General features: G+C 33.0%; 1 protein-coding gene across 4 annotated transcripts in view; it reads right to left on the bottom strand.

Moving 5' to 3' along the window:
* The window catches only part of VPS54 (VPS54 subunit of GARP complex), a 154269-nt gene that overhangs the window by 106885 nt on the left and 33656 nt on the right, over nt 1-13728 (bottom strand). For all 4 annotated transcript variants that reach the window (XM_053586747.1, XM_053586746.1, XM_053586745.1 and 1 more), the window contains exons 4-7: nt 12291-12369; nt 10075-10109; nt 7418-7549; nt 3169-3554 (exon numbers count right to left, since the gene is read on the bottom strand). In XM_053586747.1, the coding sequence (XP_053442722.1) occupies nt 3169-3554; nt 7418-7549; nt 10075-10109; nt 12291-12369 (632 nt within the window). The remainder of the gene's footprint in view (nt 1-3168; nt 3555-7417; nt 7550-10074; nt 10110-12290; nt 12370-13728) is intronic.

Consider the following 13728-nt stretch of genomic DNA (forward strand, 5'->3'; position numbering starts at 1 on the left):
GCTACTAATGCTTATTAGTAGGCAAAATACTTATCACACATACTGTCCCAACTGATTAGACAAAAACAAAGGTACAAAAGTAATTCCTTTGTTTCTAATTAAATGGCCTTAAAAATATCTGTGAAGCTATACAAGAAAGTAACTAATATTGATATTTAACAACTTTATAGCAAAAGGAAAGATAAAATGAAGAAAGTAAATCAGACAGGAATTAACAGAAATTCAAAACAAAAAAAAAAAATTTAGTTATAAGAAGCCAGTCTTAAAGTATTTCAAGTATGATTCAGTATTTTTACTTGATTAGAAAAATATTTTCCTTTAGAGTATTTTTTTGAAAAGTTGCTTATGAAGATGTTTATCATGTTAGAAACTCAAGTTCTGATACCAAACTTTTAAACAGTTATAAACACATTGGAACTGACATTTCATAGTCATTTTTTTTTTTTTTTTGTAGAGACAGAGTTTCACTTTATGGCCCTCGGTAGAGTGCCGTGGCCTCATACAGCTCACAGCAACCTCCAACTCCTGGGCTTAGGCGATTCTCTTGCCTCAGCCTCCCGAGTAGCTGGGACTACAGGCGCCCGCTACAACGCCCGGCTATTTTTTGGTTGTAGTTTGGCCAGGGCTGGGTTTGAACCCGCCACCCTCGGTATATGGGGCAGGCGCCTTACTGACTGAGCCACAGGCACCACCCTTGATAGTCATTTTTATAAAAATGTTTTACATGAAGAATAAACATACTTTACCCATGGATAGGATCTAAAAATGATAGTAGTGAAAAGATATTTGAGCAAAATGTAGACAATCAGAACACTTGAAAGTCTTTTGGAACTCACACATTTTTTAATGAACAATGTTTTGTCCTTTGAGATAAGGTAAAAAGAAAAAAGTAAGTTTGAAAATAAAGGTAAGTAGTTGGACCCAATGGCTAACGCCTGCAATCCTAGCTCTATGGGAGACCAAGGAGAGAACGATCCATTGAGCTCAGGAGTTGGAGACCAGCCTGAGAAAGAGCAAGAACCCATTTCTACTAAAAATAGAAAAAAATTAGCCAAGCATTGTGGTGGGTGCCTGCCTGTAGTCCCAGGTACTCAGGAGGCTAAAGCAGGAGGATCACTTGAACCCAGGAGTCTGAGGTTGCTGTGAGCTAGGTTGATGCCATGGCACTCTAGCCTGGTCAACAGAGTGAGACTCTATGTCAAAAAAAAAGAAAAGAAAGGTAAGCCTTCCTTGGGCTCAGAATAAATACAAGATTATTAAAATTTTATACTATCATCTAATAAACTATTGAGCATAAATATTCAACCCTGTTCTTAAAGTATTTTTCCAGATAGCTTTGGATAACTATACTTTTCATCAATATTACTGAGCATAAACTTATGAACTAAAGAAAAAACTACCTGAACTTTGGGGTAAAAATGTAACAGTTTTAGAATTTGTATTTGGCAAGCAAGCATTCAATCTTTGGTTCTGTTTCTCAGCATTGCACATCCCAGAGGATATTAGTTCACAATATTCATCAACATTCATGATATTACATAGTATGTGACAAGTCATGAACTCAGCTTCTATCATTATATCTAAAGTAATGACAGAACTAGTATTATTTATTGAAAAATACATATCACACACAAATTCAAAAGGGAAATATTTAAAATTTCAGAGGTGAAAGGGAAATTAAAAATCATTTAGTCACTTAGCTTTCCATGCTGGAGAATCCAAATTAGGCTTCAAAGAACCATGAATCACCCCAAATTGACTATAAAATTGTATGTATATTCTTATGAGAAGATGGTCTAACAATAGCTTTCAATAGACTGTTAAAGAAGTTTGTTACTCAAAACATTTTCTGTTAACAATCCAAATTTGGATTAGGTTCTTCCCCTGAGGTCAGAGCTCTACAGCAATCTGTACAATTATCAGCATAATGTATTGCACCGTATCATAACCGTACAGTAATTTGTTTTCCTCTCCTTGCCAAATAAATTATAGAAACTATTAAAGCAGACAGAATCCCTGCTTTATTCATGACTATATTCCCAGTATTCTGCCCAGTGACTGATAAGTAGTAAGTGCTCAAGAGCCATTTCTTGAATGAAGGAATGAATCAACCAATTGCTCATCTAAATTCAGTTCAAGTTAAAAAAATACATTCAAAAAATATTCCATTTACATATTCTTGTCAATAATTTATAATTTAAAATAAATTTATTTTGAAGTTAATTTTCTAAAATATATTAAGTTATACAGTACATCTTCCATAAAATTTCTTTGTAGTTCCTTAGTAGTATATGGTTTGAATGGGTTTGCCAGTGGATAGAAACTTCTACAAGGACACCAAAAGCCTTAAATCAGTGGTTCTCAACCTTCCTAATGCCATGACCCTTTAATACAGTTCCTCATGTTGTGGTGACCACCAGTCATACAATTATTTTCGTTGCTACTTCATAACTATAATTTTGCTACTGTTATGAATTATAATGTAAATATCTGATATGCAGGATGGTCTTAGGCAACCCTTGTGAAAGGGCTGTTCGACCCCCAAAGGGGTCGTGACCCATAGGTTGAGAACCGCTGCCTTAAATGAATGAAATTTAAATGGTTTGCAATTCTTCTATGTATAAAATAAACATTTTGAAGTGATTTCACATAAAATATCTATAATCATCATTTTAAAGGTATTTTCAAAATAAGAACAGGAAAAATTGGGTCTTTTCCATCACTGTGTAGAAACAGAAAAAAAATAATCACAAATGAATTATAATAATTATTCAATTTAAAATCTATTAAAGGGCTTTTAAAATTAATTATAAATTAACTTAATTTTAAATATATTAGTATTCCCTTCTCCATCTTCTCCATTTTGACACAAAGCTATTTCAACATTTTCAAAAGTTTATTTTCAATGTGTGACTGGCCTTGCATTTATTTCATCTATTAGAAATTTAAATTTTGCTTCTCCATCCAAATATCTCTGTAAATGTTATTCCTTATGGGCTCTGTTTGCTTTGCTAATCCTAAAATATCAGAATAATAACATTATTAAACAGATTAATCTGGGAAAAAATACCCATTTAACTTTCAATGCATTCACACTTTTAACATTATATGCTCAAATTTATTCTTTAAAAATTTCTAACATTATTTCTAATGGCTTAATTGACATACCGGAAACTGTGAATGCCCTGAAGTTCCTGCTGAAGAACCTCTTGTGTTGTTGCTATTAAGTCCAGTGCTCCAACGAACTCAGAAGTAGATAATAAAACCTGTACTGTAGGCTGAGTCTGGTGTACAGTGGCCATTAACTTCAGTTTACTGTACACTTTAACACAATTATTTCTGGTGAGTGCCAGTCTTAAAATGTGTAGTGATCCTTCACACATGACTTTATCAATCTGTGCAATTTTATCTCGAAGCATTTTTACAGCCTGGGAAGTTTTCTTGAGGTAGTCCTGCAATTCATGTTGAGAGGTCATTGCATGAAAAAATGCTTCAGAACGTAGAGAGATCTGGTGAGCAATGTTTACTTCCACAATATCCAGATAATGGCTCAGCTTAAAAAGGAAGGAAAAAAATTATGGAGTATTATAAGAATGCCTTCTTTACTATCCAAATGCTTTCTAAAAATGAAAATAAAATATTTCTACACAGATTTTAAATTCCTTTGTGTGAACTGTTGATTGTGAGATCCTTGGAATTGGGCATAAAACAGAAGAGAGATAAAATGTGCAGCCCAAACATTAATAAGAAGAGTAGAAGTTGATTTACTAGTTTTCCTCTACTCCTGCCACTACTACCCTACAAACACAAAGTTGTTTCTAAAAGATAAGAGGATCCCATAGCCATCTCAGTGTCTAGTTTCAGAAGTTCTAAGATCCGAAAAAGAATGATCTCTTTACCCTCACCAACATCACATCTGACTAGATGTATGATTATAGTTTCCATTTATTGACCTTCTTCTATGATACCAGGCACAGATATTTTATAAACACGTAATTTTTCTAATTTTAAAAAACTTTGAAAACAGGTGTTATTATTTTCATTTTATAGATCAGGAAACTTGGAGACATTAGATAACTTGAGTAAAGTCAGGTAGTTAGTAAGTAGCAAAACTTAAATGTGAGCCCAGGTGTGTCTGACTCAAAACTGAAGCTCTTTCTCCTGTACCATGCTGCCCCCAAATGCCAAAGAGTCCATGAAAGACAGATTGATGGTTCAGTCACAAATTACAGAAAGTACCAGAATTTATTTGGATCTTTTTTCCTTCAGGCTGCTTACTTCACATTTCAGAAATGATTCTTTTGTCAATTAGTAAAATTAAGTTTATTTCCCATGTATTTTCCTTTTAAGACGTTAAACAAATGCATTTAACATTTAGCTCATATATATTTTATTTGTAATACTACCAAGATCAATTCTTACAGTATATGTTAAAAATGCCTTCTAAATTTCAAATATGAACGTCTAAAACTTGATTTGTCTTTCTTCTTTTCTAACTGCTTGTGCTTTTTTTTAGCTATGTTATCTTTCCATTTCTCTCCTTTTTTTAGACTTTTAGACATTTTTAAACTTATAGCTCAGACTTTATCTCTGAATATCTCAGAAGAATTCATAGCATTTAGCACTTGTATGATTACAAGAGATTATTTGGTCATCAAATCTGTTTCCTTTAAAACCATAAAGTAACACTCATATCTTCAAAACTGTCCCTTCAATAAGCTTATTATAACATCCAATTAATTACAAATAAGAAATTTTCCCAAAGTTTAAATCTCTCTCTTTTTTTTTTTTTTTTGGAGATAGAATCTCCATGTGTATGAAGGTCATACTCGGTAGAGCACTGTGGTGTCACAGCTCACAGCAATCTCAAACTCTTGGGCTCAAGCAATTCTCTTGCCTCAGGCTCTCCAGTAGCTGGGACTATAAATGCCCATCATAACACCCATCTAATTTTTAGAGATGAGGTCTTGTTCTTGCTCAGGCTGGTCTCAAACTGATGAGCTCAGGCAATCCACCTGCCTCAGCCTCCCAGAGTGCCAGAATTACAGGCGTGAGCCACTGCACTCAACCACATAGTTTAAATCTCTGGAGTGTATGCTCTTTTGTGCTGTTCTTTATGTCCTCAATATAGCTGTATATTTATTTGCCTAAAAAAGCAACAAGGGCACACATGTATTAAGGTAGATCGCAAGCACAAGTGGACTCAAGTCTTAGAATAGTAAATGGAAAATAAATAATTCCTTTAAGACAGTGCTAATCAGACTATAGTTTACATGCAGCTGCCAATCTGTGGACTATTTAATAGGGACATAATAAAATAAGGAATTTTGCCAGAAATTAAACCAACTACACTATTAAGCACACTGCATTTTTTTCCCACAGACCTTTTTAATAAAGAAAGCAATGCAGTGATTTGTATGCAGTGCAAACTCCTCATTTCATTGCCAACTAGTATTTTGGGTAGTACTATAATAGGATACAAATTTCTTTAATTCTGGTTGTGCACCCCCTCTCTTTAAAGCTAACAAGATAAATTAGCTCTTCTCCAATACAAAGAAGAGTTCAAAATTGCTCTCTTGGAGCCCATTCCATTCTGTGCTAAAAACAAAGCAAAATGAAAAGGAGTTAGTATGTAAATATAGCAAATTTGATTCTGGAACTTCCATTCTGTGCTAAAAACAAAGCAAAATGAAAAGGAGTTAGAATGTAAATACAGCAAATTTGATTCTACAATTTATTTGATTTTACAAGTAAAACACAATTTCCATTACTTTAGTCACATTAAACATTCACCCTGGAGAAAAAAGCATTTCATTTGAATTTCAAAGACTTCTGGAATTTATTGATATTCCATTGATATATTCTATTCAGAAACATACTATTTTCACTATTTCCTATTAAAATCCTATAATTTTTTTAAGTGTTCCTAAAAAGATCTCTACTGATTGATGAGATTTTTGCTGCCTTTTGTTAAGGTATTAATCTTTTTTAAAGGTCTTATCCTACCAAGGCATATATATATATATATATATATACTTAGAATGTAAAAAAGCGGTCTGGGAGCAAGCCTATGTCTATAAGCCCATGGTTTTCATCATATTTATGAATTTATTCTTAATGAAATCTTTTATAGATGTTGCCAAATGTTGCCAAAGAAAAACTTAGCTAATTTTCAATTGTAAGAAAAGAAATACTCATGATTCTTTATCTACATTTCTCCTCTCCTCCCCCAAGCTAATCTTTCCTTCACTTTGTGAAGAAGACGGCACCTAGTTTATTAAATAATCTTAAGACAAGCTTTCAGATTGCCAAAGTATGTCACTAGAGTAAAACAAATGATTTCTTCTCATTTTAAGAACCACAGTCTGTTTTAGGAAAACTCTAAACTGAGTGGTGGGAAATAACAAAGATCAAAAGTATTTACTACCAGACAAGTTTTATAAGATTCTAATTATGTAAATTAAATTTGAAGTTCTATTTTAATATTTTTTTATTTTATTTTTCGACATAAGAGTCTTAGTCTGTCACCCTTGGTAGAGTGTCATGGCATCTAAGTTCACAGCAACCTCTAACTCTTGGGCTCAGGTGATCCCAGCTTTCCCAGTAGCTGAGACTATAGATAGGCATTGCACCACATGCCCAGCTAGTTTTTCTATTTTTAGTAGAGACAAGGTCCCACTCTTGCTCTGAGTGGTCTCAAACTCCTGAATTCAAGCAATCCACCCTCCTCAGCCTCCCAGAGTGCTAAGATTATGGGCATGAACCACTGCACATAGCTTAAAGTTCTAAACGTTAAATGTTTCACTATGTTGACTCATGAATTACAGAAAATTGTAAAATTTAAAGAACTGCTAATTAATAACGTGCAAAAGACTAGGCTTTATGAACCAAAAATTTAACTAACATATTTTTGCTTCAAAGTAATCCTCCTTACCAGTGAAAATGAGGAAAAACAGTACCTTAAGAAAAGTTGGTTTTCTGTGCTTTAAATCATTCTTATAAAATTAGCCAATATATAATTGCAATGTTTGGCATAAAAGCAAAGCAATTCATTGTGTTAGCTCCTTTTTTTTTTTTGAGACAAGGATCTCCTTCTGTTGCCCAGGCTAGAATTGAGTGGCATATTTGTGTTATCTAACATATCCTTTCAATTAAAATTCCATCAACTGCTATTTCAGCTAAGTAGCACTAAATCAGTAAGTTTTTCCTTTTTCACCAGAACAATTTGTATTTCATTGAACCAAAATAATATTAGTTTCTCAGTTAAGATTGAAAGGTTTATAATTATCAGCAAATAAAAACAAAAAATGAATTTAAAATAAGTAAAGCTGACTAATAATTAAACCTGAACCCATACAAACAGAACCACTTAACCAGAATAACGTTTTCTACATGGAAAAAGGCAAAGAGAAATTACCTTTTCTTGAAGCAACTTTGAGGAAGCTGCATCACGATTTCCTTTTCCACCAGCAGTATTAAAATGAGACCATGGTAAAACTGAATTAAAAGTTAAAGAATCGTCCAAGGCAAAATCTGGTTTCATAAAAATCTATTTAAAAAAATGCATTTCCTTCAATTAGATTAACATTTTTCTTTATATCCCTTCCAACATTACAGCCATTAAATAAAAATTAATTTGGATCTTGAGTATAAACAGCTAAACCAAATGATAATGTGTGAGTTATTTATATATGTGTCTGTATGATAAAAATGTATAGATAATACCTCATCAAGTTTAAAATAATCATAAATGATAGAAAAATATTTTTTGCCTTTAAAAGGGAGATGATCATTCAATTACTACATGATCAAACTCACAAATGCCAAAAGTATATACCAAGTATATACCAAAGGGAGACAAAATATTTATCCTAAAATTATTGTATTTTTTCCCACTTACAGGAGTTTTTAAAAATGCTAAATATGTGGACGGCGCCTGTGGCTCAACGGAGTAGGGCGCCAGCTCCATACCTGGCCAAAAATTGCAAAAAAAAAAGCTAGGGCGGCGCCTGTGGCTCAAAGGGATAGGGCGCCAGTCCCATATGCTGGAGGTGGTGGGTTCAAACCCAGCCCCGGCCAAAAACCACAAAAAAAAAAAAAAAGCTAAATATTAATTTCTCTAGCTTGTATTTCTATTTTCTCCTGTATAAAATACTTTCAAAATTAGTTTTTTAGATTAAACATATAAAAAATTAAAACCAAAACAAATTCAATTTTATGAATAAACTATTTTGTTTCCCTTCTCTATCACAACCCTAAGGAATAAGACCAATCTTCTATATTTCCTAAATATCTCTTGAATTTCCTCTCTTCTCTATCTCCACAACATTCACTGGTTCAGCTCTTCTTTATCTTTGTATTATAGTAAATAGCCAGTCACTGATATCTTTCTTTAATCTAGCCTCTATGTTACTATCAGAACAACCCCTCTAAAATATCAAGTACCATGTACGACTGTTTTAACATCCTTGTTTAAAACTCTGAATGGATTCCCATGATATGATGTGCACACCAAACCAATTAGAATGGCATCCAAAACCTTTCTTTCTTTTTTTTTTTTTGTTTTTTTGGACCCCAGTTACCTCTTTGTATCTTGCCATTTCTACTATTTCCACTTTACATTCTAGCAGTACCAATTACCTTCCATACCCTCTTATGCTTAAGTATCTTCATATGCATACTTCTGGCCTAGAATGCCCTTCCTTGCCTACCTTCCTGGAGAATATGACCACATTAAAAGGCAAATGTGTCTCTGTGCATGACACAGATTAATCACCCCCACCTCTGAAAACAAATACACTATGTATAATTATTTATATCATACTTTACCAAAATTATTTATTTAATAGGCATATTTCCCCTGTGAGGCCATATGTTCCTATAGTGTTGGACTTCTAGCTTATTAATCTTCGTATCCCTAGCACCTAGAATAAAGCCTAAAACATAGTTTAATAAATTAACTAATTATTTTCTACGCTATGTTTTAGTTAGTGATTCATCTCACCTATGTCTGAAAATTAGGATGAACATGAGAGGGAAAATCTAACTACGGGTGTGATTAGATTTTCTAATTCACATTTTGTTATTATAATTAAAAGTGCTGTCTAATTCAATAATTACTGAGAGTCTTACACTAAGCACTGAGGAGGAAACAAAAATAAATTATTACACAGGTCCTCACCTCAAGAATCTTCAATCCAAGGGATATGATAAAATATGTATATAAAATCTTACAAAGAAATGAGAGACAAATGCTTTAAGAGGAGGCCAGGAACAGAAGGGAAGTCCAGATAAAATGTTACAGGAATTCGGCAAAGGTGCCAATTATTTTCAATGGGAAGAACAAGAAATTACCCATGTAACATTGCCACATTAGCAAAAGATTATAGAGAACTGAACATGAGAAGATAAAGGAAAAGTCTTCCAGGAGGAAGGAACACTGCAAATAAAGCATGGAGCCCCCAAAACCAGTTTGGCTGAAGCAAAGAATGTATATTACATGAAAGAGAACAATAAAGAGCCTTAAATGACAAGAGTTTGAACTTTATTTTGTAGTAATCAAAGAACTTTAAAAATTATATTCCTCTCCCTTTTTGTGTCTTTCATCTTTATATCTTTCTCACCCTGAAAAGCATTTGTCACAGACCTCTTTAAGAACCTAATAAAGGCAATGGCCTCTCATCTCAGAAAAAAATGCATCTATTTATTATACATCATTACAAAATTTTTCATACCAAAAAAACTTAATAATTTGAAGAGGTAGTATGACCAATAAAATTCTTTTTTAAAACGATGATACCTAAACACATTTGTAAGTTTCAGTGATGAGAAAGAGAGTGACAATGCAAAAAAGAATACCATAAACATACACAATGTTTATTTGTCGATTAAAAAAAATTTTTAACCAAAAAAAAAAAGAGAGAGAGAGAGAGAAAGAAGAGATGCAAAAAAGTCCCAGAAGGGGCAAAGTGGCCTATGCATGAAAAAAGAGCCAAATGAAAGCTTCTTATAAAGGTAAAATTAAAGATTCAATAAATATTAAAAGGTAGTTTTCTCATTTTTATACTTTGTTACCTTAGGTACTTGCTCCAGATCTGTCCTGGATTTATCTATAACACAAAGAGAAAGGGAAATATAATTTTTTGAACTTGTTTTCACTATACCTCCATAATTTACCAAAAATATATTTGACAGATTTAGTATCATACTGGATCACAACCAAATAACTAAGTTTCTTCTTTTAACAAGTATCTACCAAGTACCTACTATATGCCTACTAGTAGGCAAAGCAATGAACAAGAAATAGGTTTCAAATAATTTTAATTATATAGTAGCAATAAAAAAACTAAATATGTTTCAAATCTTTTTAAAATAGACACAGAAAGCTTGAGGCAATTTTACTAGGTTTTGTTAAGATTAAATATGACATGCTATCTAGTTTTTTAAAAATGAATTGAATTCTAAGAATATTGTTTTATTGTTTAAAATTTCCACCATCTCATTCAGAATTTATGATCAAAGATTGCTTTTTTATACTGTATTAATTTTCTTTCAGAATCTTAGTTTTGTATGACCCACAAACCTACCTTCGTGAACCTACTTTACCTTTACCCTACCAGTCCAATATCAGATGAGGTACTCCTCTCCTCTCTAAAAGTAAACATTTGGCATTTGGGCTCTATCCCTTCCTGCCTCCTCTATGAACTTGCTTCATCAAGTACTCTGACTCTCTCCTGTCTTCAACTACTTTCCCTCTACTAAGAAGAACAACAACAACAAAAAGAAAAGATAAAACCCAGAGCCAAAACTAGGTTGAGGGAGGGATCTCAGGTGCAAAAGCACTCTCTCTCAAGGTTATGCAAATACCTGTCTGGCCTCATTCAGTCTTAGCCATGAAAAACATTAAAAACATTTTTCTACTCTGTTCTCTCAGGAGTGTCCAACCTGCAGGCCCCCTGGCTACATGCTGATTTTGTGAAGACTTTTTTTGCTTATCTGTGGCATCAAAGATATGCACAGACCTTTTTTTGCTAATCAGGTTTAGTTAGTATTTGTGTATTTAATATGTAGCCCCAAACAACTCTTATTCTTCCAATGTGCTACAGAAAAGAAAAAAGGTCATTGGACATCCCTGCATCAATACCCTAACTCAAATATTCAAGTCAAATACATTGCCAGCAGTCTACATTTCCTTATCTTGTACTCACTCCTTAACATTACATATGCAGGTTACTATATCCATTTCAGCAGTCTAAATGCCTCCTCTCCCTAAGATCTCCTAATTGTCAAATTGAAGGCGATCTCTCAGTGTTCAAGTTGATCTTTCCCTGAAGTATTCTGACATTATAGACTAATCATTCTGACTTTTCTGAAACTCTCACTACCTTTCATCTCTAAGATGGAATTTGCTGTTGGCTGACTTTCCTATCTCTCTGACCACTTTTTGTTCCTTTGCCTTCAGTCTTAACCATCATCCTATAATTGATTATCTACAATTGTTTTCACAATAAACTGGATAATCATAAATGTGATACCTCGTTAAAAATATTTTGTAGCTTTAGACTGCCTTTAGATAAAGATTCCTGACAACGGCATACAAGGCTCTTCACAATCCTATTGTTTGGCCTATTGTTTCAGCCTCATCTTTTACTCCTAGTAGAGCTAATATACTAAACTCTTGCAATTCCTTGAACGTGCTATATTCTCTCTTTACTCTATGGCTTTGTATAAACTGTTCCTTTTTCCTGGAATGCCTTTTCCCACATAAATGTTTCATGTTAACTAGTTTAGTTAGTAACACTATACAACCTTACCACAGTGAAATTACTATTTAATATACAGCACTGCGATTATTGATTCATTTCATTGACCTTATTCAAGAAACCATCAGCTCTTTGAGGACTCGGACTATTTTTTACTCATTTTAAAAAAATATCTCACAATGTTACCCAGGGTGGCCTCAAACACCTGGGCCCAGGCAATCTTCCCACCTCAGACTCCCAAATAACTGGGACTACAGGGACACACCACTGCATCCATCTTACTCATCTGTTTTTAAGCAAAAAAGAAAAGTACCAAGCACTAAGATATAAATATTTGTTGAACTGAAAAATTACACTATTGTCAGACCCGCCGTTCTCTTAAAGTTTTCAGAAATTATATTCATAGACTATAAAAATTTGACTAGAAAAAAATTATAGATATGACAGCCAACAAAGTCCCCAAATTAAGATTTTGTTCATTAGTATTTATGCTATGCTTTATTACCTACAAATAGTACATATTCATACCATGAGTATGTAAAAGAGTCCTGTCAAAGGTATCTTTAGGAGGACAAATATTCTTGCATCTCTCATGAATCTTCTCTCTCTAATAAAAAGACAATTAAATAAGTAATGTGATCAACAGAAATATGAGTATTCAAAGCATCAAAATGTTTCACAACAGAATATCAGAATAAACCAAATTAGTTCTACAATTTTTAATATGAAATCACTATCTTCTTGAACTTAAATACAAATAGTAAGTGTGCGTAACAAACCAAATGCCACTATGAAATCTATAAACACCTATATTCCTCTATTCACCTCATCTTATTAATTATAAAAAAATCCTCATGTTTGGAATAAAATGGAAAAGCAAATAGAAAATCTTTATGTAACAGAAATCAGTTAAGAGAATGACATTTTTAATGAAGCAAGAAAATTTAAAAACCTATGTAACCTAAGATAGAAAGTAGTTATTGATACTTTATGAGTCAAAATAAAAAAAATCCCACTGATTTAGAATTGGAGAACCACTAATAACAACATTGTTATCTTTTCAGAGATACCACTGAAAGGATACCTAAGAATCCTTTGCTAGAGTAAAGTAACAAGAAAAGCACTAGGCTATAACTGTTCAGAGTTCTAGTAACAATTCTGTCAAATACTACAGGCCTGTTTTCCAAAGTGCCTCTACCATTTAGCAATCTCACCAGAAATAAATGAGAGCTCCTGTTGCTCTACATTTGTGCCAACAGTTGGTGCTGTCAGTGTTTTAGATTTTTGCCATTCTAATAAATATGGGGTGGGATTTCATTGTTGTTTTAATGCCCTAATGACATTTGATGGTTAGCATCTTTTCATGTTTATTTTCCATCTACATTTCTCCTTTGGTGAGGTGCCTGTTCATATTTTCTTTTTATTGTGGTAAAAGTTACGTAAGCAAAATTTATCATTAATTAATGCTGATCATTTCATGTGTTAACTAGATATCTATTTATCTTCTCTGGAGAAAAGTCCATTGGAAGAATCCTTGTTTCATTTTTTAATTGGGTTGTTTTCTTATTGCTGAGTTTTAAGGCTTCTTTGTATATTCTGGGTAATAGTCCTTTAACCAGTCTGTGTTTGGCAAATATTTTTTCCCAGTTTTTGGCTTTTCATTCTCTTAACAATGTCTTTTACAGAGTAGAATGTCTTAATTTTATTGAAGTCCAATTTTTCAAGTTTTTCTTTCATGATTGTATGTTTTTGGTTCCACATTTAAAAACTCAGGGCCAAATCCAAGGTCACCTAGATTTTCTCCTGTGTTATTTTTAGAAGCTTTATACTTTGTGCTTTACACTAAGGTCTAAGATCAATTTTGAGCTAATTTCTGCAGAAGCATAAGGTAGTCTATGTCTACATTTTTTTTTTTTTTGCATGTGGATGTATAATTGTTTCAGTACCATTTCTTCAAAAGAATATC

Source organism: Nycticebus coucang, chromosome 4 (assembly GCF_027406575.1).
Source record: "Nycticebus coucang isolate mNycCou1 chromosome 4, mNycCou1.pri, whole genome shotgun sequence".
NCBI lineage: Eukaryota > Metazoa > Chordata > Mammalia > Primates > Lorisidae > Nycticebus > Nycticebus coucang.